Source organism: Pyrus communis, chromosome 6 (genome assembly GCF_963583255.1).
Source record: "Pyrus communis chromosome 6, drPyrComm1.1, whole genome shotgun sequence".
Taxonomy (NCBI): domain Eukaryota; kingdom Viridiplantae; phylum Streptophyta; class Magnoliopsida; order Rosales; family Rosaceae; genus Pyrus; species Pyrus communis.
The window spans coordinates 25,860,569-25,884,212 of record NC_084808.1 but is presented as its reverse complement, the minus strand read 5'-3'; the positions used below and the strand labels follow the sequence as shown (position 1 = coordinate 25,884,212).

Below are 23,644 nucleotides of genomic sequence, written 5' to 3'. Positions count from 1 at the left end.
TATTTATATAATGATATATGATGTACTACTCTATGTACCGGTCACACTAAATAATATCTCGTAAAGAATAATCGAATCAAAGGGCAAATGTGCATCCATGGTCCCCACTGACGACATGCAAGATAAGCACCACAAATAAACCCGCCTACAATTCTACCGTAGTGCTTATCCTTTTCTACCCTTTTGAGAATGGACACGCGTCAGCTCACTAAACGGGAAAGATAGCTACCTCAGCCTACCTTGTAGACTAAGCTCCGGCAATTACTCGGGTGGGAATAACCTCCTTCCTCGCTCTCTACCTAATTTTCTCTTTTTTTTTTCTTTTTTTTTTTTAATCAAACGAGAGATTTGTTAAACGAGATGTTAGATTATGAGTTAGCAGAATTTGAAATTACACCGTAATACAAGAACAACACTACTCTTTAATACTGTGATAAAAAGTCACTTGCATCTCTACCTAATTTTCTTAATTATCTATTTTCCACGGTATTGGGATTTAGTGGAAGCTGAATAATGTTGAATTAATTAAAAATTAAATTTGATTGTCTTGTATTGCAAGTGTAGTCAATTACGTATGTATTAATAATAAATTATTGTTTTAATCACATGTCAATTGTAAGATAATTTTGATTGATTTTCCGTATACGTAAAAAATTACTGTTATAATGTTTGTTCAAACATCGTAAATAATCGTACCAAATATGTGAATTGATGTACACGTCAATAACATTTTATTAAAAACTGTTTATGTAAATTTGACTTATTATTCTAAACATGTATTATTGTATGCTGAACTCAATTAGTATGCTTTAAATAGTTACTAAATTATATTTACCAAGTCACCATACACTTACGTTAACGTATACTTACTAGAGTTTTACTTAATTACTTGACTTATTATTTGTTTCGTTCACACAGAAGAAGAAGAAGACAAATAAAAAAGAGTGTTGAGTGGGTTTTAGTCATCACTAGAAAACAAATTGAGTTGTAGGAAGCAAAGTAAGGGATCGAGATCATAGATTTCTTGAGAAAAATTCTTACGAAGTTTTGTCATAGCATCTATAACGGCTTCCGATTTAGGCGGACGAAATATTCAATGTTTTTAGGTGTACAAATTGGTATAATTCAAAGATTCCAATTTCATTTTGTTCCATTCAAAGATTCTAATTATTTGACCATTTACTACCTAAGAAAATACTTTTCCTTTTACTAACGCGATATTAATCTTTAACTTAATATGTGAAGGAGAGATTCGAAATTGATTACACATACGAGTAACGCATCTGTTTTAACTAATATAACTACACAAGCATCTGATTGTTTACGAAAATGATTTCTCCATATTCGTTTTATTAGGTTTAAGATGATAGTAGACTATAGTCAATATACTATAAAAAAATTTGGAAAAAAATATATATACTATAAATTTTCTCTTGAAAATTTTCACACCATTTATCAAAAGTACTAGCAACTTCCCTCTTTTGGATATATATAGAGCGAAAGAGTTACGAGAAATCTTTCAATATACTCTAAATATGATGCAATACATAACATATTATCATAAATTTAGTAGTGGAAAGTTTTCTTTCTAGTGTTTCTCAAATTGCATAATTATATGCGGTATAACACTATTGGTTCAGTCACGCTGAAAAAAAATCTCTTGACCATTACAAAGAATAATCCCAATAGAATAATGCTATCCGGATAAAGTTTGTGACAAGTGCAAGGAACCTTGGACAAAAGCCAAATTATTGGACAGCTTGGTTTACTTGCACGAGTACGCTTTCCACATTCCATTCCTAGGCAGCCAAAGTCAAATGATTAACCAATCAGAGCCACGGGACGCAGACAAAACGACAAACACAATCAACCATAAAAGGAGCAACCCTCTCCGTTCAAACATTTCAAACGCCTTCATTTCCTTTCTACTCCTGTAACCCTAGAACCTCATCCACCAGCAGCTTTGTCTTTGTGTCTTCGTGTCTTTGTCTTTTTTTTTTTTCTTTTTTTTTTTTTGATTATTTTTCTGAGGGAGGTCCAAAAATGGAGGCAAAACGAAGCTCCGACCTTCCTCCTGGTTTTAGATTCCACCCAACTGATGAGGAGCTCATCGTTTTTTACCTAAAAAACCAAGCCTCCTCAAGGCCCTGCCCTGTGTCCATCATCCCAGAGGTTGATATTTACAAGTTTGACCCGTGGGAGTTACCTGGTTAGTATCGTAATTTAGACGTCCAAAGCGGAGAAGGACTTACCTACACGCTCGGGATGTCACTATGACAGTGATGTCACCATGACAATATCTTAGCCCAATCGTGCGCACTGCATGCGAGAAAAGTTATATCATAGTTATATCGTATGATAGTGCGCGATTGGCTTAAGATACCATTGGAGTGACATCCCAAGCCTAGGCGAGTTTCTCTCGGCCAAAGGGGCCTTAAGAGAACTTGCTTACCCTGATTTTTTATTGATCGTAACTTGGTATTGTTTATGATGTTCAGAGAAGGCAGAGTTTGGAGAGAGCGAATGGTACTTCTTCACCCCGAGAGACCGAAAGTACCCGAACGGGGTGCGCCCGAATCGGGCAACCGTATCGGGTTACTGGAAAGCCACGGGAACAGACAAGGCGATTTACAGCGAGTCCAAGTACGTGGGGGTGAAGAAAGCTCTTGTGTTTTACCAGGGCAGGCCGCCAAAGGGGGTCAAGTCGGACTGGATTATGCACGAGTATCGCTTAAGCGACTCGCGAAAACAACAAGCCAACAAGCACCTCGGGTCCATGAGAGTAAGCCACTTTGTCATCGTTCAGTCAGGCATTTTAGCAAACACTTGACTGTAGACTGACAATCGCTTTGTATTTCGCTTTGTATTTGTTGAATTTTAGCTGGATGATTGGGTCCTCTGCAGGATCTACAAAAAAAAGCATCTGGGCAAAGCTTATCTGGATCAAAAAGTGGAAGAAGATCAAAAAATTGAGATGAAAACACCAGAAACGGCGAAAACCAACGAGGAACAAGTGATGTTGAAATTTCCACGGGCCTGTTCGATAACTAGCTTACTGGACATGGACTACTTGGGCTCGATCTCCCAACTTTTTAGTGACAATAATTCTGGATACGATTTTCAGAACAGCATGGCCGGCGCAGGAGCCGGCCAGGCTCAAATGTTTCAGTTCGGGGAAACGCAGAATTACCAAAACACGATGGACTCCGGTAAATTCCAAGTGACGGCTCAGAATAGCGTTTTTGACCACCTACCGTGGTTTGGACCGTAATTAAACAATGAAAATCTGGGTGTTTTAGATGGGAAATTAAGGTGGTAAAAAGAATGTTGTAATAAAATGGTGGGTTGTGAGAGGAGTTGAATTATTTTAAACAAATTGTGAAATGGATTTGAGCTGTTTAATTTGAATTCTTACAAAGAAGATGATTTTGGGTAATTTTAAAGGAACTTTAACGAAAAGCTCGAGGAACTGTTTATTTTAATCAAAAATCACATATTTACACTAAAAAGTCAATCATGGTACTATTCATTTTACCATTTATTTTGTCATTATCGTTAAAACTCAAAGTTTTCCTTAATTTTAATTTTTACCCATATTCTAAAGGAGCACCATTTATTTACATCATAAGTAATAAGTATAATTAAGATAGAAATTGGCTTATTATATTGAAACCCCACATTTGTTGAATACATCTCACATACTTAATACACTCCCATTTGCTTTTTTAATTTAAACTTATCTTAATACACCCCCATTTACTTTCCTATAATATCCTCACACCCTATACTCTCACCATATAACTTACATTTTCTACATACACCCCACATTATCTTTTTTAATTTAAACTTGTCTTAATACACCCCATTTACTTTCTTATAATACCCTCATACCATACACTTTGACCATATAACTTACATTTTTTATGTACACCCCACATTCTTCAAATTTTAAGTGCAAATACATAAGGTCATCCAAAAGTGCCTTCGGTGTAAAGCTGAAGCTGGCGTGATTTCGATTTTTTTTTTTTAATTTTTCTATTGGAATGGTGCCAACAATTGTTTGATTATTTGCATGTGTTTATCCCTTCATGTTTCTCTATCCCTTCCATGGAAAGCGGTGGAAGGCTGTGGGTATTTCGTACCAGTAGATGAGGAATATGATTTTCGCAACAGTGGATGAGGAAGATGAGGAAGATAAAAAAAATAAAAAAAATATGGTAGCTATAGAAGTGTAGAGCTTTATACACAGTAGGAGCAATGGCATTGGGCAATGGGGATTAAATAAATATTAGGGTTGATGATGATGATTCCTCTTATTTTCATTTGATTGAATCATGGGAATGGATTTAGTTATTGAATCATTGAATTAGAGGAAGAGATTAGGTTGTTACGCTACTTTTAAAATCAAGGGATATTTGTGATCTAATATGGCTAAGGTTTATTAGATGTGTGATTCTCATCATCAATCATATTTGTTTTTAATGGATATCATTCATAACACATTTATATGCATGTCAATGTCGTTGAAATCACTAAAACAATGAAAATACGAAGTCTTACCTCATGTAAAGTTTTTGAAACGTTGATTTCACGTTTCATTCATCAAGAATAATTTTTTCAATTAACATGTTTGTAGTTTCATTAATTATATAGTGGAGGATGAGAGTAGTTTTGAGAGTTGAAGAAAATAAATAAACTTGGGATATACATGTGAAAAGTAATTTGAATTTTTTTTTTTTTAACCTTATAAGGTGGAAATTGTCATTAGATATTATGTATGTAAGTCATTTAATATTAAATTTTAATGAGATGTGTATTCAACATATTATGGGGTGCTAATAGAAAAAAAAATCTAGAAATTAAGTATAATAATGATGGACAACAAACTCAAATCCTTTCACATATGAGAAATGCTGAGGAGACTCTTTCAAAGTGGAGTTCTTCATAAACTCTCTGTCACCTCAAAGTTTAACAGCAGTTTCCGTTATGTCATATTGTCAATATTATCGATTCGGTCCATAATTCAATTTTACAATTGTTGATAACAAAACGATATATCCATTATTTTTTTGTCTCTCACACACATTCAGGTTTCATTTTCACTGTATTTTTTTTATTAATTTATTCAATTTAATAGTAAAAAATAAAGAAAAATGTCTAAACTTTTTTATATATGTAAGCCACATACTAAACGCACGTTAACACACCCCGATTCGAATTATTTACTTAAATACTCAGATCAAAACATATTGACCGACATCTGAAAAGTAACAAAGCCATAAAATAATAGAAATAGGGAAAAGTACGAGTAAATTACAACTTGAATAATTAAAGTAAAAGTGGGTATCCGAGTGAGGTTGAAATTGTGGTTCATGATTTGTGGGGAGTTTGTGGTAGGGAAAGCAATGTGATTTGAGCACGTCTTCTCTCCGCTGCAGATCGAGGCTATGATGGCAAGGGGAGGGTGCAACTTTTGAGGTGGAAAGGGGTCTCCAAAATTTCTTTTTAGTGCGATTCTCTCCGAATCGTTTCAGCATTACATGATAATTCTACAGTTCTACTAATATCTCTGCAGTCGGACATATTGTGGAAGACACCAAGGTTCTGCTAAATGAGGTCACTAGAGCTTCATTTGCCCATACGCGCTGCCAAGCTAATGGTATCGCTTATCGTCTAGCTCAGCTTGCTCTCCAAATTGATGGTGTTCGGGCTTGGTTTGTTGAACCACCCATGAGACACGGTTTAGTTTTAACACAAAATACTACTTGATCAGTTTGAGATACTGTCACAGTCGCGTTTGAGAAAAGATCTCTCCTTTCTCACCTCAAGTCATGAATTTTTGCGAGCCTTTATAATTATTAAAAATCATGGTCGGAAAGAATTAGGTTAAGGGCACAAAAGAGGTGAAACTGAGCATGTAAAGATTGTTAACAAAGCCGTAGCTAATTTCTCACTAATCCCCAAGTCCCAACCACTTAACTAGCTAATTAGCTATTTAAATCTTTAACTACTTCATCTTTGCCACTATAAAATCAACCCCCAAGCATTTCAACATTGCCCTCTGTGTGTGAGGCATCTGATCAAATGGAAGATCAAGAAAGTAACATTTTATTAGCTTTTTCTTCCCAAGATGGAGTTTTCATGGTACTCTGCATGGTTTTGTCGTGGATATTCATCCACAGATGGAGCCAGAGGAACAAAAAAGGCCCCAAAACATGGCCTCTCGTCGGAGCAGCGATCGAACAGTTCACCAACTACGACAGAATGCACGATTGGCTCGTCAAGTACCTCTCGGAGTCAAACTCCGTCGTCGTCCCAATGCCATTCACAACTTACACTTACATTGCAGATCCTGCGAATGTAGAACATGTCCTCAAGACCAACTTTGCAAACTACCCTAAGGTGATATTTCTTCGGCGCCGTTACTAATTGTGTTGATTTGGTTGGTTCTTGTTTTTGTTTAATTTTGTGTTGATCTCCGGCGCGTTTTGTTAATTTTAAGGGTGAAGTGTATCGTTCGTACATGGAAGTACTGCTCGGAGATGGGATCTTCAATGTGGATGGAGAGCTTTGGAGGAAACAGAGAAAGACTGCAAGCTTTGAATTTGCGTCCAAGAATTTGAGGGATTTCAGCACTGTGGTTTTCAGAGATTACAGTCTCAAGCTCCATTCGAGTCTCAGCCGAGCGTCTTTTCAAGGCCAACAAGTCGATATGCAGGTGGAAACACCTTCGTTACAGCGTCTGTATTGTTGTCGTCTTGATAGAGATGGTTTTAATTCGTTGGACGGTATGAGAAATGAATATATGTTCTTTGTGCAGGAACTGCTGATGAGGATGACTTTGGACTCCATCTGCAAGGTGGGATTTGGTGTGGAAATTGGAACTCTGGCTCCCAATCTGCCGGACAATCACTTTGCCAAGGCATTTGACACTGCAAACATCATCGTGACGCTTCGATTTATCGATCCTCTGTGGAGAATAAAGAGATACTTGAATGTGGGATCAGAAGCTTTACTTGACAAGAGCATTAAAACCATTGATGATTTTACATACTCTGTTATTAGAAGAAGGAAAGCAGAGATCAAAGAAACTCAGCAGAGTTCTGAAAACAACAAGGTAACACAGAACGTTACTTTTTGTTTGCAGGATGAAGAAAACAGATTCATAATCCGATTAACCTAATTTGTGATCAGATGAAGCATGATTTACTGTCGAGATTCATCGAGTTAGGCAAAGACTCGGAAAGCGATTTAACTGACAAAAGCCTGAGAGACGTTGTTCTTAACTTTGTAATAGCCGGGCGGGACACAACAGCAACTACTCTCTCATGGGCCATATACATGGTAATGACTCACCCCCATGTAGCTGAGAAGCTCTATTCCGAGCTGAAAACTTTTGAAGAAGATCAGGCAAGAGAAGAGAAGGTTTCGTTGCACCCATATGACACAGAGAACCTTGAATTATTCAATCGAAGAGTTGCGCAATTTGCAGGACTGCTGAGTTACGACTCGCTGGGGAAACTGTATTATTTGCATGCTGTTATTACAGAGACGCTTCGTCTGTACCCTGCAGTCCCTCAGGTATGCATCATACCTAACTAAAACGTTACTGTCGATATTGTTGCTCTAAGTAATCTACATGGCTGCAGGATCCTAAAGGCATCTTGGAGGATGATGTTCTACCAGATGGAACCAAAGTCAAAGCAGGAGGAATGGTGACTTATGTTCCCTACTCAATGGGTAGAATGGAGTACAATTGGGGACCTGATGCAGCTTCGTTTAAGCCCGAGAGATGGCTCAAAGAGGGTTTCTTCCAAAATGCATCGCCGTTCAAGTTCACCGCATTTCAGGTTAGTTTACCTAGCAATCTTAGCCGTATATTCATTCTAAAGTCCAGGTCATAAACATAAACAGTCGATTACCTCTGATTTGCAGGCAGGACCAAGAATTTGCCTAGGGAAGGACTCTGCATACCTCCAAATGAAGATGGCCCTGGCCATTCTGTGCCGATTTTACACCTTCACTTTGGTCGCCGGGCATCCAGTTCAGTACCGGATGATGACAATTCTGTCAATGGCGCACGGCTTGAAGCTTACCATAGCCAGGCGCTAATCATCTGTGTCAAAGATAATTAAAAGCAGATTAAGAGTCTTCTCATATATATCGACGCTTTTTAGACACGCAACAGCCAAAAGGGAGAACTTAATTTTATTTGAATACATGATGTCGCAACTGACATAAATAGCTTCCCATTAAATGTCCTTCTCAAAAGTTCATGTGCTATATATATCTCAAAGCTTCCTAGTCACATGTTTACACTATATACCAGATAAAAACTTTCAAATTACTTTAACCACTCCCAGATATTACAGTGAAAGTAAATCCAATTACAGATTAGGATATCAGTTTCTTCTTCTTCTCTTGCCATTCACTGATTTCAGCATCAATCTTTGCCTGAACAATTGCTTGAAACCCGGGGTAGGGCTCGTAGCCGAAGAACATTTGCAGAGCCTGAAGTAACAAGACAACACACAAATCATGATTATGCCAAATCAGAAAATTACCACAGAAATTTAAAAAAAAAAAAAACCATCAAAATTACCTCTAACAGAACAAAGAAGGGAGCCATTATAAAGGCCTGTGCTAGATTGTCCAACAAAGCTGGTGCCCTTTTCTGCAGATTACATAACATTTCAAGAGTATAAATGCAACAAGAAAGATATGAAGTTACAAATAGAATTAGGAAAAATAAAACAAATTTAATACCTCAAAGGCCCCATGGCCAATAAATTGTCCAGTCCAACACACAATCTGAGTCACCAGAACAACCTGAAAATTACTGAGGTCAAATTTACTGCTAAAGGAGCAATCAATTTATTGAATTCTAAAGAAAAATCTTCACAAAAAAATTTCTAATTTCACAAAATAAACGAAACCATGATCAAATTTCTTGATAAAAAACTAAGAATAACTCCAAATTACTGAACTGCAAAGAAAAAAAAAATTCAAAAAATAAGTACTAGTTCCACAAATAAACAAAACCAAGACCAAATATTTCATAAAAATTAATAACTCCAGAAATTACCTTCCAAGAGATGGAAAATCCGAGTAGGGTTCCAAGGAAACAGCTACCAACCCAGCAAATTACACAGAGCAGAGCACCCAAGGAGCCAGCTTTTGCGTCCAAACAGATGTAGAACACCGAATAGATTATAGTCAACAGCAAGCCGATGTTGAAAGGAATAACGACGTCGTTCCCAAACACCGAAACCGCAAAACCGAGCAGCGAGGACGTGAAGTAGAGGATGAGCAGAATGGTGAAAAGTATTGGCCAGACGAAGAGCATGTGAATCGCTATGTTGACTGGGTTGCTGTGGTAAGCTCCGTAGAAAGCAAAGTGCTTTTCGAGATCGAACAGGCCGGTCTTCCCCATTTGAAAATTTTCCCGAGAAAATTAGGACTTCTGTTGCGAATTTTCTCGGGAAAATTTTTATGGGTGAAGGGTGATGGCGATTTCTTTAGCTCGTTAAGAAGGAAAAGTAAGATGCTTTTTCGTATAACACAAAAAGGTTTGGGCTTTTGATGTTGTTAGATAAAATTGACCCGACCCGGCTATTCATTTGTAACATCATCTTAGGTTTGCGGTTACTTTTGTGTCACAGACGCGCAGTTACATCGTTGTCTGGTGGTTAGGGATCCGCTCATGATAATGTGTATTTACTTAAGGTTAAATCTTAGGTTCATGACATAACAATGATGTCATCAACTCATAGACTCACAGCATGATAGTAACGTGAGTTAATAACCCTATATAGTTGTGTGATTGTTATGCTAAAAAATTTCAAAAAATTTCAGAATGTTATTTTCGTTTTTATTTTTTATTGACGTTTCACCAGATGAATTTAGAAATTGAATGGATTAAAAGATAATTAAAAGATAATCAAAAGACAAAATAAAAAGAGAGTGCATAATAAAAAGGCAAGAGTGTGAAAGTCGTCACCAAACCTTTTCTTCTAATTTTGGTCGAATACTAAGAAGTTCAAGAGTACAGTTGACCTTGCCATCTCAATTCTACAAGTAACACAAAAATACATCTCACCATTCTCTGCATTCCAACCCTACCCTCTCCAATTTTTTATCGCGTGTTTTAACTAAACCACCACATGATCCAAGACGAGTATGCCTAAAACGAGGCCTGATACACAAAGTGACATAATACAAGTGGTTGAAATTTTTTTCAAGGATCCAATCACTTATTTTATAGTACTTTGTGTATCGGACTGTGCTAAAAAATCTCCCCTAGTTTTGGCCAGTCTTTCGACCATATAAAGCAAGATAATGAATGCCACGTGGCAAGAAGGTAAGGTCCATGTTGGATTAACGAGCAACGCGGTCAGCCACAGAAACCTAGCCAGCAATCCACAAGTGAGTCCATCGCCATACTTCGATGAAAATTCGAACTTGTTCATATTTTCCCCAAAGCCATGGGCAGCTTCACGAACACCACCACATCCTTCCTCCAATTCCACATCGTCACCAAACCCCAAAATTTCCGTCACAAAATCTCACTGCCGGTAATCAGAGCATCCTTTCCAGGAGAAGAGCACGAACAAGAAAATAATGCCACGAGTCGAAGAAAAATTGTGACAACATTTTTGGTCACTACAATGGCACTTGGGGCACATCAACACGGGGTTGCCACACCGCTTGGACTAGCCGAAAATTGGGGCGTTCGTTCGTTTATAAGGGAACGTTTTTTCGAGCCTGGACTTTCTCCCGAAGATGCAGTGGCTAGGATTAGGCAGACTGCCGAAGGGCTACATAGCATGAGGGACATGTTGGAGGCCATGGCTTGGAGGTACGTCATATTTTACATTCGTCTAAAGTCTGCCTATCTTTCGCAAGACTTGAAAAATGCTGTGAATTTGGTGCCGGAAGCTCGCCGGAGTGAGTATGCTAAGACGGCCAATGAATTGGTGGATAACATGGCAGAGGTAATCTTCAATCGGTTTATCATCTTGCAATGCTGCCTACAAAAGTTTATCTTTCATCTGATTAATTACAATGTAATTACGTTTTTGCTGCAGCTTGATTATTATGTTCGAACGCCGAAGGTATATGAATCGTACTTGTACTACGAGAAGACATTGAAATCGATCGATGATTTGGTTGCACTACTGGCATAGTTCTAGTGGCTCGGGTTAATATTCTGAGTGGCTTGCATTAAAACCAAATATGTTTGGGTAAATAATAAATATAGAAGTGCATGAACTAATGCAATTTTCGTAGATTTGTGATTAGATTCATTTGGATTAGCTGTACAACTACATCATTGCAATTGAAAATAAAAATAAATCAAGATATTGCAGATTGTAAGATGCAAAACCGCTCCAAATTTATGATTTGTAAATGAAGAAGTGATCACTGACCAAATTTTTTTTTGAGATTAATAATACTGTACATTCTAAATTTAACATGGTCACCAATTCAAAGTCAAAACTTAAGAATAGCCACCGCACAACCACCACCCGTAGCATACCGGCGACTCTACGTTATGGGCCATGTCTTGGAGAAACTCAGTCTGAATCCGGAGAATTATGTGGTTGTAGCACTTGTCGATTTGTCTTACAAATTGGCTTTCATCAAAGCAGGCCAAAACTCTATGAACACAAAGTCTCAGAGAGCGGTTTGGGTTGTGCCGCAGTTTGATGGACCATGTTAGCTTCGGATCAACGGATGATCTGGTTCCACTATTGGCCTAGTAGTAGGTGGGGTGACGTAATTAACCAAATATGTCTGGCTGTGTATGATTGATTAATCTTGCAGTTTTAGGAGATTTGTTTGTGCTTAAGATTCATTGCGGTGAGTGTTGGTTTTATTTAGCGCAAAAGAAAATTGTAATTAGATATTGTAAATATGGTTTAAAGTTTAATTAAATTTACACAAGATATATGTGATAATTACTAGAGCAAATCTTCCTATCACACACTTGCAAATTCACAGTTGTATTCACACAAATAGATGGCATTCATCGCCAGCAGTTGCTTACAGCACATCAACGTCGAGAAATTGCCGCGGATGACATGATGATTAGCAATACAAGTACAGTTATGGCGACGAAGGAGCCAATGAGAGACCCGGAAATGCGTTCACAGAAGCTGTTGAACTGCTGACAGAAAGCGAACCAGTTGGTGGAGGGGTTCCCGTAGTGCGCCAGGTACACTATGGCTGTAGCAGCTGAAGCTCCGGCAGTTACAAGCCCCATCATCACCTTCACAACATTTGAATTTACTTATTAACCAAAGTAGCATTTAAAATTTGACAAAAGTTAAATGTTTGAGCAAAATAATAAGCTTAGGCAGCTTAAAGACTAATTTGTTACGGAAAGTGATTTCAACATGTCATTTCTCTCCTCTTTACTCTTTTGTTTTTTTTTTTCTGTCCTTTAGATTGAATAAAAGGTGAATCAATGGACATAAATAAACCGAGGAGTACAGCAGGAGAAGGGCGACCGCAGAAATCACTTCCCTTTAGTTAGCAATGATTTCCACGTCTTTTACCATGTCGGAGATGATCAAGATGATCCTACTGTTTACTGCTGCAGTCCAGATGATATGGACAATAGATACAGGAAGGGAAAGCACAAGGTAGACGCATACGATAGAATTGGTAACCACAAAGAACCTGCATGTGATATGAACACATGCTCAAAGTTTGAGCATTTTATCTTCGGAAAAAAAGAAAATAGTACAATTATTTTCGCTAAAACGAAAGATCCTTACGTTAACGTGGGAAGATCCTTGTACCGAGCCCTGAAGCGAACTGACCGCGCAGCGAAGGGAAGTGTTTCCCTGCTAGTTCCCATAGCTATGGCACTGGCTAATGTTCCGAGGACTGCAACGACTCGAAGAGTAAAGTCTAGGACAGAGAGCAATTTCCTCACCTTGATTTTTGGGATCGGTTTCGATGCTTCCGTAGCCTCAACAACTGGTCCTCCTCCCGCCTTCATTTTTTTTCTCCTCAGTTCTTTTCTTTGAAGCTGAGCTCTACAGTGGTTGGTTCTGATCTGGAGTGACAGGGGAAGGCAAGCTTTTATACTAATGTGCATGTTGGAGTTCAATCCTATGTGTAAACCTCTGATAGGCTGCAATATATATTATTCTATCTTTACCTGCTGCACTTGCTGTGCATATATAATTCTGAACCATGAGGATGTTTCCAACCCTAGAAATTCTGGTGACGCGTCCAGGTACTAGAAATGGCCAATGAAGATTATGAAGTCATCTGGAAATTCTGTGGAGAATGTTGTCACTGTGTAAGTGGGTTTGGTGTTTAGGTTCCCACCATGTTTTTTTTTTTTTCCAGTGAGAAAGCGGTTTTAACTATTCTTATTTTTTCGGAATAAGAGGTTACAACATTAAGTGTAACAAGACGGACACATTACCTTAATCAACTGATTTAACTAGATCTGAGGCGTGACAAATAAGTTCATATACTCTTTTTCTTCAACAAACACAAAGAAATTGTTAAAATAATCAAAAAGTAAAAACCATGGCATCATTTGTCATAAAACACTCCAGCTAGTATATTTAATCAAAATTATGGTACTAATTAATAATTACAACCCCAGACCGAACGGGGATTAGTGAAACAGATTGGGAAAACTTACTTACTGTCATGGCATGTTGAATCTTGGCCTCTCCCCTCGCCATTTTTGTATATCATCATGGAGATCTAACATGTAAACATGAGACAGACATGTAGCCAGGGACAACTTGCCGGTAATCTCCTGTCGAAAACACACCTACTTCTTCCTAAATGCCACTAATCCACGATGTAACGCTGGTGTTCGTAGCTAAACAAATCGTAACCTATGATCTGAACTAATTTTCTTTATCGTACGTTATACCCCGAAGAGCCAATTTTATTTGATGAACATATTATGTACCTGTAAATAACAGAAGAAGAAGAGAAGTTGGTTGCTTCCGGCAAGTCATCCTTGGCTGCAGCACACATTATTATCTCATGTTTGCATGCAAGACTTCAGATGAATATTCATAACTTGCAGTTGTCTGTGTGAATGGTTGGAAGAAGGGAAGAAGGGGAAATGTATATCTGTTGATGTCGAGCCAAATTATGCAAAGACGCAGTTACGGTTTTCTTTTGACAATTCGATATTCTAAACTGCTATGGTCGACAGTCATGAGATTGGTATTCTTTGCTCCATACTCTTACTTATAAGCAAAGCTTTTTCTTGGAAACAGAATCTTATCATCACTTACCAAAAATCATGTCTGGATAATTAAGCCCATAAAGATTATGGGAAGCAATGCCTGTCGATCATCGGAAAAAGATGTTTTGCACATGATGGGTGTCTCTTTTGTGATGTAATGGCATATGGGGCAATGCATAGAATGATGAAAATGGTTATGGGGCGTGACACGGACTACCTAACTGGTAATTATAATCTCCTTTTCTTTTTCACCTTTGGGTACCTTGATGGAGTAGAAATTAATACCACCGACGTCCGATTTTAGGAGTAAGATTTTCTCCTCTTCTAATCTCACTCTCCTTCTCTTACCTATGATTAAACCATCAACTTGTGACTTCTTTATAGAGAAAGAAAGACAATGAAAAAAGTGTGAGAACATGAGACTTTCTCAAAGTGAAACTCTTCATGGATTCTCTGCCACCTCATAATTTAACATTAATTCCCGTAACAACGTTATTAAACAACACGAGATGACAGAATGTTCATGGAGAGTCTCATTTTTTAGAAAGTCTCTGAAGCGTTTTTCTTATTACCAAACATTGTTTTACCCTATAGAGTTTGAACTTCACCGCTTCATTCCTTGTGCGCACTCAAATTTCAACCAACTGTATTTTGATTTATCGATATTTCTCTTCTCAAAAGACGTCCTGAGTTCAAACTCCTCAAGAGAAAAGTTAAAAATAAAAAAAAATAAAAAAAAAGCAGATATGGATTTGAGGCCGAGGTTGATGAAAATAAAGGCCCAAAGGATACAGAATTCAACCCGGTCCAATTGAAAACAAAGGCCTCAATTCTCACACGCCCAAAAGAGTCCCACTCGCTCTTACCCGCTCTTAAGATTCGAGACAATGTGCCGCGTACAGCGTATTCTCTAGGCTTGCTTCTTCTTCTCCGGAGAGCCTCTGCTGCTGCTGCTTCTGCTTCCGCAATCGGATCCGATCCTTGATTAGGTAATCTTCCAACCCTTTCGCTTCAATTCTGCTATTTCCCAGTTCAGAAATCTCGATATTTATCATTCAAAACTATTAGATTTCTGCTGCAAATCAAGCAACTTAGCTGCCCAGTAGCAAACTCACTGATATCTCTAATCCGGGTTCTTCCAAAAGTCCATGTTCCAATTGGTTTTTGCTCTGATTTTTTTATGATTACCCCTAATAGGAACCGTATTTACAGTTTTTGCCATATTTTCAGCTCTTCTTTCACCAATTGAAGCTTCTTGCATGTTATATGCGTTTGGATTCGTGTTGTTTTTCTTCTTCTTTTTGTTGTTTTTATTGGTGCCTTTGTGCGTGCGGAAAGATTTGCTTTGAATTGTTTTGCTGCAAAGATTTGACTTTCTTTGTTACCATAGTTCTATGTCATCTTCAAGATGCTGATCCGAGCCATTTCGGCTAAGGGTTAAATAGGGAAGTTGAACTTCGCTGCTCTTGTAACCGGAGTTTTATCTTCAATGTTGGGTATTTGGTAGGGCATGTTGAAAGGCTGCATCTTCGGTGATGCGCCGGGAGAGTGGTTTGATGGAATTAGTGCGGTTACTTCAATGTGTTTTCATGGCATCATACATTTATCAACATAGTCATAGTGATATTTCTGTGATTTAATGGATAGAGTTGCACCAATGAATAGGTTGATCTTATTATAAGTAATTGTTGTATGAGATTTTAAAAAACGGAAGGAACTGGTTCGCTTATTTGGAATTCCCAAGGAAATGGCTACATTTGTTTACATCTGTTATGCTTGGGTGAACGAGTCTTTTGTTTTTGCAGTTGTCGCCAGCACCCTGAGCAAAATATGTCCGGTACAAACATGGACGAGGTTAAGGAGCAAGAGGTTGCTGATAGCACTCCTATGGATCTTGGTGATGGTGACGATGCCGGGGGAGACCAAAAAGCTTCAAATGAAAATCATGGAAATCCCATGCCTTCAGCCCAACAGGAGGTGCAACTCTGCTCTACAATTTAGTTCCTAAAATTTTTGAAATGTCCTACCTATTGCCCTGTTGTCTATTAGTACAGATTGTTTCCTTTGCATTGATATTCTCTTTTTGTTTCAAACTTTCCCAAAGTCTTAAACTTTCAGTTATCATATGAAGTTATGCAGTAGGATCATTGTCTATGATTCTGTCTTCTGCAGGAGGCAGCAATTAAGAAAAAGTATGGAGGCATACTACCAAAGAAGACTCCCCTAATATCCAAGGTAATTGTTGGTCTTGTATCCTTTTTTTCTTCTTATCTCCCCTCTGTCCGATGTTGCTATTCTAGTTTTTGCTTTATCAAGATAAAGTTACAAACAAACAAGTTCAAATTTTATGTCAGGACCATGAGCGCGCTTATTTTGATTCTGCTGATTGGGCATTGGGAAAGGTACTCGTGGTTGTGGATTTTCTTAAACTGCAGTTGCTATGACACTTTTAAATGACTAATCTCTTTGCCTATCTTTGGTTCTTTTCACTTCTTCAACAGCAAGGAGCAAAGCCAAAAGGGCCACTTGAAGCACTCCGCCCAAAGCTGCAGGTATGTTCGATGATATCATCCTGATTTTCTTACCTCAAGATGGGTGTTAGTTCAAAGATTGGCCAACACCAATTGAAAACTAAAAACCGTATATGCTGATTCTGCTCTGCTCCTGCCAATTTTTGCTATACATCAAGTTAGTTTGTTTGCATTTGTGGTGGTTTTAATCTCTTATTTGATCTTTTTTGTTGTCATCAGCCCACACCACACCAGCAGGGGCGTTCAAGACGCTCAGCTTATTCTCGTGGAGGCGAAGGTGATGGTATGTGCAATCAATCACCAGCAAACTTCTTGTACATGTTAAACATCTCTTCAACACTCGAACTCCTTTTTCTTTTCCATATGGCAGATGGCGGAAATATGAACATTTCCTCGGAGGATCAACTAGATAGTGGCAGCGGTAACAACACTGGCTATGAGGATCAGACCCACCACCACGAGTAGCTGGTGCCTGCTGCATTTTCGCAAATTAGAAGCTGAGCATTCTGTCATTACTAAAGTACCAGAGCGAATAACGTGAACAATGCCGGATTTTTGTACTGGTTGTAACGTGTAACATGAATCGTGTACACACTGATGAACACATGACATTCATTTACTTAAAAATTGCATGTTGGACATATACATTATACACTGCAGGCAGAATTTTAACTGTTAAAACAAGCAAAAGGTAGTAAGATTAAACGACATTGGTTATACCGTAGTTAGCCAAGAAAACATTGCGCCACGTGGCCTAATCACATCGCGCTCCGATCCTTCTCCGACCTGAGTCAACTCGGATTCTTCAACCGCTGGGTCCCTGGCGCTGCGTCAGCAGCGGATATGTTTGTGCAGAGGACGGCGCTTCATTGAAGCAGCAGTGGCGACATCGTGATTCCCAATTTGGCCGCCATGGCGTCCAATTTGAAGGGTGTTTTCGGCTAACATGGTTAGATGGGTATACGTTGATGAATGCATGGGCCATGTTAGAAAAAGTTCACCCTCCAAGTCCAGACTGGTGCGAGGAGTTTTATGCATCGGTTTGAATACCTCCATGAAGTCTTGTGATGACGAGGTTAATGATTATAAACTTAAGTTAACAAATGTTAATAGTTTTGATCTCATTTTCGACTACAGGCTTGTTTGAGACTGCTTCTAGATAGATTAAAAGCGTTTCTCTCTTGTGTCAATTAAAAGCATTTCTGACTACGTTTGACAAAAATACTAAAATGTTTTTGAGTCACATAAGCGGATTTAGAGAAGCATATGCTCTTGAAGAATACTTCAACTTTTCAGTTAGCACTTCGATTTTCAGTGAAGTATCAATGTGCTTTTAATGACACCTCTAGCAGAAGCTATTTTGAGCAAAAATGCTTTCCTACAAAAGCACTTCCTATCCAAACTGGCCAAAGTTTGAGATTAGCGTAGGGATGTTTTAACTGCGATATCATTTGATGGTTAAGATTGCAGGTTACAAGGCAGAGCTCCTTGCTGAACTGAAAGGAAAAGCTGAGCAAGTGTTGGAAATTGGTATTGGGACTGGTCCTAATCTGAGATACTACGCTGCTGATAGTGGTGTTCGGCTGGGGTTTTTGGCGTGGATCCGAATATAAAGATGGAAAATTATGCTCGGGCTGCTGCTGTGGCTGCCTGTCTGCCCCTTCGAATTTTGAGTTTATACAAGCGGTGTGTGAAAACTTCAAACTTCCCTTATGGCATAGCAGAAAAAACCGAAACTGGTTAGCAATAAAACTATTTTCCAATGCATAATTTCTTGTTAAGATGATCACTGGCTAAAGGAACCTAGTAAGATGCAAGTTTTTATTTTTTTGAGCTGCTTTGTTTAACTGTGATTAAATTTTGTTTTTCAAGTTTTCGTTTGCATTCACAATTGTGTTTGCGTTTTGTTTGTGATGCAAGAAAGTTCTGTTTTTCATAGCCGGGAAATGCTAATCTTAACAGGTTGGGGAGGCTATTATAGAAAATGAATCTGCCTTTCATTCAATACAATTCAGATAATTACACAAAGTCTGATATATATATTGTGGGCATTCTAACAGATTACACTTATGCCCTTAACCAAACTAACAAACTACAAAACAACTAAAACAAACTATAAGCAATTCTTATGAACACTTTGATGACTCTTTACACCCCCTCAAGCTGAACTTGGAAGCATCAAAAGAACCAAGAGAAAGCTTGGACTGAAGATAGAGGAATCGTTGCCGAGACAGAGACTTAGTATGAATGTCGGCCAATTGATCTTGACTACAAACATATTGAACCTTGATGAGATGGGCAAGAACCAGCTCACGGATGTAATGATAGTCAATTTCAACGTGTTTAGTCCGGGCATGAAAAACTGGATTAGAAGCTAAAGATATTGCAGAGATATTATCACACCAGAGATGAGGAATCTGAGGTAGTTGAAAACCAATATCTCGGAAAACTTTACAGATCCAGGTTATTTCAGCCGAAGTGTGAGCCAAAGACCTGTACTCAGCTTCAGTAGAGGATCGGGCAACCGTTGGCTGTTTCTTGGCACTCCAACTAATCAAATTAGAACCAAGGAAGATGCAATAGCCACTGGTGGACCTTCTGTCAAAGGTGCACCCTGCCCAATCAGCATCAGAGTATGCTGTAAGGTGCAGATTTCCGGGTTTATACCATAAGCCATGAGTGAGAGTACCTTTTAAAAATCGGAGAATTCTTTTAGCAGCTTGAAGATGGGAATCCCTCGGAGCATGCATGAATTGACATACTTGATTCACAGCAAAAGATATATCTGGCCGAGTCCAGGTAAGATATTGCAATGCACCAACTAAGGATCGATACTCTGTGGGATTAGACAAGAGAGAACCAGTATGATCAAGTTTGGCCGTGCCTAAGGGAGTGGAACATGGTTTAGCGCCATCCATTTTAGTCTTCTGAAGAAGGTCAAGTAAATATTTGCCTTGGTGTAAGAATATACCTTCAGGAGACTGGTGCACTTCAAGTCCCAAAAAATAATGCAATGAGCCTAGATCTTTGACAGGAAAAACAGTGCTCAGTTTGTTGATAAAATGCTGACAGAGTGTAGCATTAGGACCAGTTACCAAAATGTCATCAACATATACAAGGATGATCACCAAGGTGGGAGCTCGTAAGACAAACAAAGAGGCATCAGAAGAAGACTGTTGAAAACCAAAAGATCTCAACACCTGAAATAACTTGTCAAACCAAGCCCTTGGAGCCTGTTTAAGACCATAAAGGGACTTTTTAAGCTTGCAGACATGATGTGGAAAAGAGGGATCAGTAAAGCCAGGAGGCTGCTGCATAAAAACATCTTCTTGTAAATCCCCATGCAAGAAGGCATTACTAATGTCTAACTGATTTAAAAACCAGTGAAACTGAGCAGCAAAAGACAACAGGATACGAATGGTAACAGGCTTGGCTACAGGACTGAAAGTTTCTTTATAATCGATGCCTGCTTGTTGGTGAAATCCTTTGGCAACAAGGCGAGCCTTATAGCGATCAACAGAACCATCAGGATGTTTCTTAATCCGAAAGACCCATTTACAACCAACAACATTGTGAAGAGGAGAAGAGGGGACAAGAACCCATGTCCCTGTAGATTGCAATGCATTAAACTCTTCTTGCATAGCAGTTCTCCAGTGAGCATGCTTGGAAGCTTGCAAATAAGTAGATGGGACAAAATCAATAGAAGAGGGAAGAGGATGCTTGGTGGCCGAGAAGGCCTTGGGTTTGAAGATCCCTGCTTTTGACCGAGTAAGCATAGGATGAGTATTGGGCACAGGAGAAGCGACAGAAGGAACCGAGATGGGAAGACCAATGGAATCAACAGTAGGATCATGTGAATCAATAGTGGCAGCCAGTAGATCATGTGAAGTAACAGGAGCAGCAGGTGAAGCAATAGAATCAGCATGTGAAGCAACAGGAGCAGCATGTGAGTCAATAGGAGCAGTATGAGCAGTGGGGGTAGTAGGAGCATGTGAGGCAATAGGGGCAGTAGGTGGGACAGTAATTGAGGCACTAGTAATGCAGGATCGGGAAGAATAAGGGACAGTGAACTGCAAATCAACTGAAGACACAACTGGAGATGCAGTATTAAATTGAGAAGCACTCGGGGACAATGGGTGAGAGTGATGAAATGGGAATGTAGATTCATCAAAAATAACATGACGAGATATATAGATCCTCTGTGTCAATGGATCCAAGCACCGATATCCCTTATGTTGAAGACTATACCCCAAGAACACACAATACTTACTTTTGCTGTCCAGTTTGGAAGTTGTATAAGGCTTAAGCCATGGAAAACAGCTACAACCAAAGACCTTCAGCCGACCATAATCAGGAAAAGTATGAAATAATAATTCCCATGGAGACTGCATCATGCCAGAAATTGGAAGGCGATTAATCAAGTATATAGCAGTGGAAAAGGCCTCTACCCAGAAAACATGAGGCACATTAGAAGCAACCAAAAGTGTGCGAGCAGTCTCGACCAGATGACGATGTTTTCGTTCTGCACAACCATTCTGTTCAGGTGTATGCGGACAACTGAATTGATGTATAATACCATGAGTTTTGAAAAAATTCTGTAGTGCAGTGCTAGTAAATTCACCTCCTGAATCTGAACGAAACACTTTGATTTTATTGCCAAGAAGGTTTTCTACATAACTCTTGAACTGAACCAATACAGAATACACTGCAGATTTGGATTGTAAAGGAAAGAACCAACTATATTTACTATAGTCATCTACAATCAACAGATAGTATCTAGATCCACTCACTGACATAACAGGAGCTGGACCCCAGAGATCACAATGTAAAAGGTCTAAACAAGAAGAAGAAGTAGAACTAGCAGAACTGAACGGCTGCTTGTGACTTTTTGCAAGAGCACAGTTAGAACAAAAGAAATCCACTGAAGTCTTTCCTGTGAGAGCAAGCTTATTTGTTGAGAGAACACGCCTGAATATTGATGAAGAAGGATGACCAAGTCGACTGTGCCAAACTGAAATCGGTGCTTTGACACTTATTAAGGCAGTAGGTGAAGTAGCAGAGCGATGAGATGACTGAGATGTACATTGCAGGGGATAAAAACCATCTTTAACTGGTCCCCGCAAAAGCGTCTTCCCCGTAGAACGATCCTTTACAAAGGATCCATCAGAATTAAGAGTCAAAGAACAGTAATTATCTTTGAGAAATTGATATGCAGATAGTAAATTGTGCTGCATTTGTGGTACATGAAGAACATTTTGCAGTGTAAAGGTAGCAGAGGGAGTATGTAAAAAAGAAGAACCAACATTGGTAATTGGCAAACCTTTACCATCACCAATGTAGACCTTGTCTTCACCACGGTAAGGAGTAGGAGATGAAATGTTAGAGATGTCATGTGTAATGTGAGAAGTGGCACCCGAATCAATAAGCCAAGAAGGAGTGGGCTTTGATGAAAATTGTGCACACATAGCAGCAAGTTTAGCAGGAGGAACTTTGCCAAATATATCAGGGTTCATTCGATCAAAACAGTCAATAGCCTCATGACTGTTTGATCCACAGATTTGACACTGGATACCACGAGAGCCTTGAGAGTTACCACGAAAGCCTTGAGAGTTGCCACGAAAGCCTTGATAATTGCCACGAAAATTTGTACCTTTATAAGTGCCACGATGTCCACGAGCATTGCCTCTATAGTTTCCACGATGACTACCACGGTAATTACCGCGAGAAGGCTGAGATTGAACAGCAAAAGCTTGGTGCGGTGGCGGTGTAGGCAAAAGAGGAGGCAGCGAGTGAGCAGCAAAGGCATGGAAAGGCTCTGTGGTATTAGAGGAAGCAGCTTTCTTCCTTCTAGTCATTGATAATTCCTTGGTGAGCAGTAAGCCATGCAATTCATCCAGAGTTGTATGGGAAAGACGAAGAAGAAGAGAATCAGTAAAAGATTCAAACTCATCAAGTAAGCCAGCCAGTGTGGCCGCAATTAGGTCACGATCTGTGACAGGAGCACCAGCCGCCATCAAGGCATCAGAGATTTCCTTGATTTGTTGAAGATAATCAGAAATTGACTGTGAACCTTTCTGAATGGATTGGAGACGAGATCGTAACTGATGAATGTGAGCATCAGAGACTCCTCCAAAGCGCTGCTCAAGCTTGATCCATAGATCCCGAGACGACGAGACACCAACAGTGAAAGGAATCACTTCTTCAGACAGAGTAGAATTCAACCAGATGAGAAGATTCTGATCTTTCTCATTCCAAATGTCAAAGTCGGGATTGATAGATCGATCAGAAAGAAGAGGTGATGGACAGACCTCAGTACCTTCAATGATGCCAAGGAGCTTATACCTGCGCAGAATTGGAGCAAATAATGCACGCCAGGGGAGATAATTGGAGCGTTTGAGTTTAATTGGCACCATACTTCCAATGTTTTGGATCGTCAGAGAAGCATATGAAGACGAAGACATGGCAGAATTTGACGAATTAGGGTTTGGAGCTTGCACCGACTCAAGGGGAGAAGACGAATTGGACGGAGTCGCCATGGCTGATTGCAGCGAGAAAGACACCAAACAACAAGATCGAAGCAACAATCGAAGAAGAACAATGAAGAATCACAGCAAAATTCAGAGAGAAAGATCAGAAATTGAGAGCGAAAGCGAAGAGGATCGAGAGAGAGAAGGCCGTGAGGCGAGATGCTCTGATACCATATAGAAAATGAATCTGCCTTTCATTCAATACAATTCAGATAATTACACAAAGTCTGATATATATATTGTGGGCATTCTAACAGATTACACTTATGCCCTTAACCAAACTAACAAACTACAAAACAACTAAAACAAACTATAAGCAATTCTTATGAACACTTTGATGACTCTTTAGCTAT

The 23,644-nt window shown here is 39.1% G+C and overlaps 6 protein-coding genes across 6 annotated transcripts; 4 read left to right on the top strand and 2 right to left on the bottom strand.

Annotated features, from left to right (window-relative positions):
* Positions 1-1,903: 1,903 nt before the first annotated feature.
* Positions 1,904-3,423, top strand: LOC137737901 (NAC domain-containing protein 2-like). Its single transcript, XM_068477478.1, has 3 exons — positions 1,904-2,209; positions 2,499-2,782; positions 2,882-3,423. The coding sequence occupies exons 1-3, from the start codon at positions 2,044-2,046 to the stop codon at positions 3,269-3,271; spliced, it is 840 nt and encodes a 279-aa protein (XP_068333579.1). The 5' UTR covers positions 1,904-2,043; the 3' UTR covers positions 3,272-3,423.
* Positions 3,424-5,972: 2,549 nt separating this feature from the next.
* On the top strand, positions 5,973-8,251 carry LOC137737312 (cytochrome P450 704B1). Its single transcript, XM_068476755.1, has 5 exons — positions 5,973-6,402; positions 6,503-7,117; positions 7,195-7,581; positions 7,650-7,850; positions 7,936-8,251. The coding sequence occupies exons 1-5, from the start codon at positions 6,085-6,087 to the stop codon at positions 8,110-8,112; spliced, it is 1,698 nt and encodes a 565-aa protein (XP_068332856.1). The 5' UTR covers positions 5,973-6,084; the 3' UTR covers positions 8,113-8,251.
* On the bottom strand, positions 8,191-9,550 carry LOC137737311 (2-hydroxy-palmitic acid dioxygenase mpo1-like). The gene is made up of 4 exons (XM_068476754.1): positions 9,086-9,550; positions 8,767-8,829; positions 8,603-8,674; positions 8,191-8,511 (listed from the first exon to the last, which is right to left on the bottom strand). The coding sequence occupies exons 1-4, from the start codon at positions 9,431-9,433 to the stop codon at positions 8,395-8,397; spliced, it is 600 nt and encodes a 199-aa protein (XP_068332855.1). The 5' UTR covers positions 9,434-9,550; the 3' UTR covers positions 8,191-8,394.
* An 880-nt stretch (positions 9,551-10,430) lies between these two features.
* Positions 10,431-11,428, top strand: LOC137737902 (photosynthetic NDH subunit of lumenal location 2, chloroplastic-like). The gene is made up of 2 exons (XM_068477479.1): positions 10,431-10,994; positions 11,088-11,428. The coding sequence occupies exons 1-2, from the start codon at positions 10,485-10,487 to the stop codon at positions 11,184-11,186; spliced, it is 609 nt and encodes a 202-aa protein (XP_068333580.1). The 5' UTR covers positions 10,431-10,484; the 3' UTR covers positions 11,187-11,428.
* Positions 11,429-11,570: 142 nt separating this feature from the next.
* On the bottom strand, positions 11,571-13,348 carry LOC137737903 (casparian strip membrane protein 1-like). Its single transcript, XM_068477480.1, has 3 exons — positions 12,783-13,348; positions 12,561-12,684; positions 11,571-12,271 (listed from the first exon to the last, which is right to left on the bottom strand). The coding sequence occupies exons 1-3, from the start codon at positions 13,106-13,108 to the stop codon at positions 12,056-12,058; spliced, it is 666 nt and encodes a 221-aa protein (XP_068333581.1). The 5' UTR covers positions 13,109-13,348; the 3' UTR covers positions 11,571-12,055.
* A 1,740-nt stretch (positions 13,349-15,088) lies between these two features.
* LOC137737086 (uncharacterized) lies at positions 15,089-17,414 on the top strand. Its single transcript, XM_068476448.1, has 7 exons — positions 15,089-15,222; positions 16,039-16,210; positions 16,406-16,468; positions 16,588-16,635; positions 16,735-16,785; positions 16,984-17,047; positions 17,135-17,414. The coding sequence occupies exons 2-7, from the start codon at positions 16,064-16,066 to the stop codon at positions 17,227-17,229; spliced, it is 468 nt and encodes a 155-aa protein (XP_068332549.1). The 5' UTR covers positions 15,089-15,222; positions 16,039-16,063; the 3' UTR covers positions 17,230-17,414.
* The last annotated feature ends 6,230 nt before the right edge of the window (positions 17,415-23,644 follow it).

Excerpts from the sequence above, each read along its gene's own strand:
- LOC137737086 (XM_068476448.1), top strand. The coding sequence starts at position 16,064 with ATGTCCGGTACAAACATGGACGAGGTTAAGGAGCAAGAGGTTGCTGAT. Across the intron at positions 16,636-16,734 it reads CTGATTGGGCATTGGGAAAG|CAAGGAGCAAAGCCAAAAGG; the intron begins GTACTCGTGGTT and ends CTTCTTCAACAG. Across the intron at positions 17,048-17,134 it reads TCGTGGAGGCGAAGGTGATG|ATGGCGGAAATATGAACATT; the intron begins GTATGTGCAATC and ends TCCATATGGCAG.
- LOC137737312 (XM_068476755.1), top strand. The coding sequence starts at position 6,085 with ATGGAAGATCAAGAAAGTAACATTTTATTAGCTTTTTCTTCCCAAGAT. Across the intron at positions 7,118-7,194 it reads AGAGTTCTGAAAACAACAAG|ATGAAGCATGATTTACTGTC; the intron begins GTAACACAGAAC and ends ATTTGTGATCAG. Across the intron at positions 7,851-7,935 it reads TCAAGTTCACCGCATTTCAG|GCAGGACCAAGAATTTGCCT; the intron begins GTTAGTTTACCT and ends TCTGATTTGCAG.
- LOC137737903 (XM_068477480.1), bottom strand. The coding sequence starts at position 13,108 with ATGCACATTAGTATAAAAGCTTGCCTTCCCCTGTCACTCCAGATCAGA. Across the intron at positions 12,685-12,782 it reads AAGGATCTTCCCACGTTAAC|GTTCTTTGTGGTTACCAATT; the intron begins GTAAGGATCTTT and ends TATCACATGCAG. Across the intron at positions 12,272-12,560 it reads TCTTGATCATCTCCGACATG|GTGATGATGGGGCTTGTAAC; the intron begins GTAAAAGACGTG and ends AATGTTGTGAAG.
- LOC137737902 (XM_068477479.1), top strand. The coding sequence starts at position 10,485 with ATGGGCAGCTTCACGAACACCACCACATCCTTCCTCCAATTCCACATC. Across the intron at positions 10,995-11,087 it reads TGGTGGATAACATGGCAGAG|CTTGATTATTATGTTCGAAC; the intron begins GTAATCTTCAAT and ends TTTTTGCTGCAG.
- LOC137737901 (XM_068477478.1), top strand. The coding sequence starts at position 2,044 with ATGGAGGCAAAACGAAGCTCCGACCTTCCTCCTGGTTTTAGATTCCAC. Across the intron at positions 2,210-2,498 it reads TGACCCGTGGGAGTTACCTG|AGAAGGCAGAGTTTGGAGAG; the intron begins GTTAGTATCGTA and ends TATGATGTTCAG. Across the intron at positions 2,783-2,881 it reads AGCACCTCGGGTCCATGAGA|CTGGATGATTGGGTCCTCTG; the intron begins GTAAGCCACTTT and ends GTTGAATTTTAG.
- LOC137737311 (XM_068476754.1), bottom strand. The coding sequence starts at position 9,433 with ATGGGGAAGACCGGCCTGTTCGATCTCGAAAAGCACTTTGCTTTCTAC. Across the intron at positions 8,830-9,085 it reads GATTTTCCATCTCTTGGAAG|GTTGTTCTGGTGACTCAGAT; the intron begins GTAATTTCTGGA and ends AGTAATTTTCAG. Across the intron at positions 8,675-8,766 it reads TTGGCCATGGGGCCTTTGAG|AAAAGGGCACCAGCTTTGTT; the intron begins GTATTAAATTTG and ends TGTAATCTGCAG.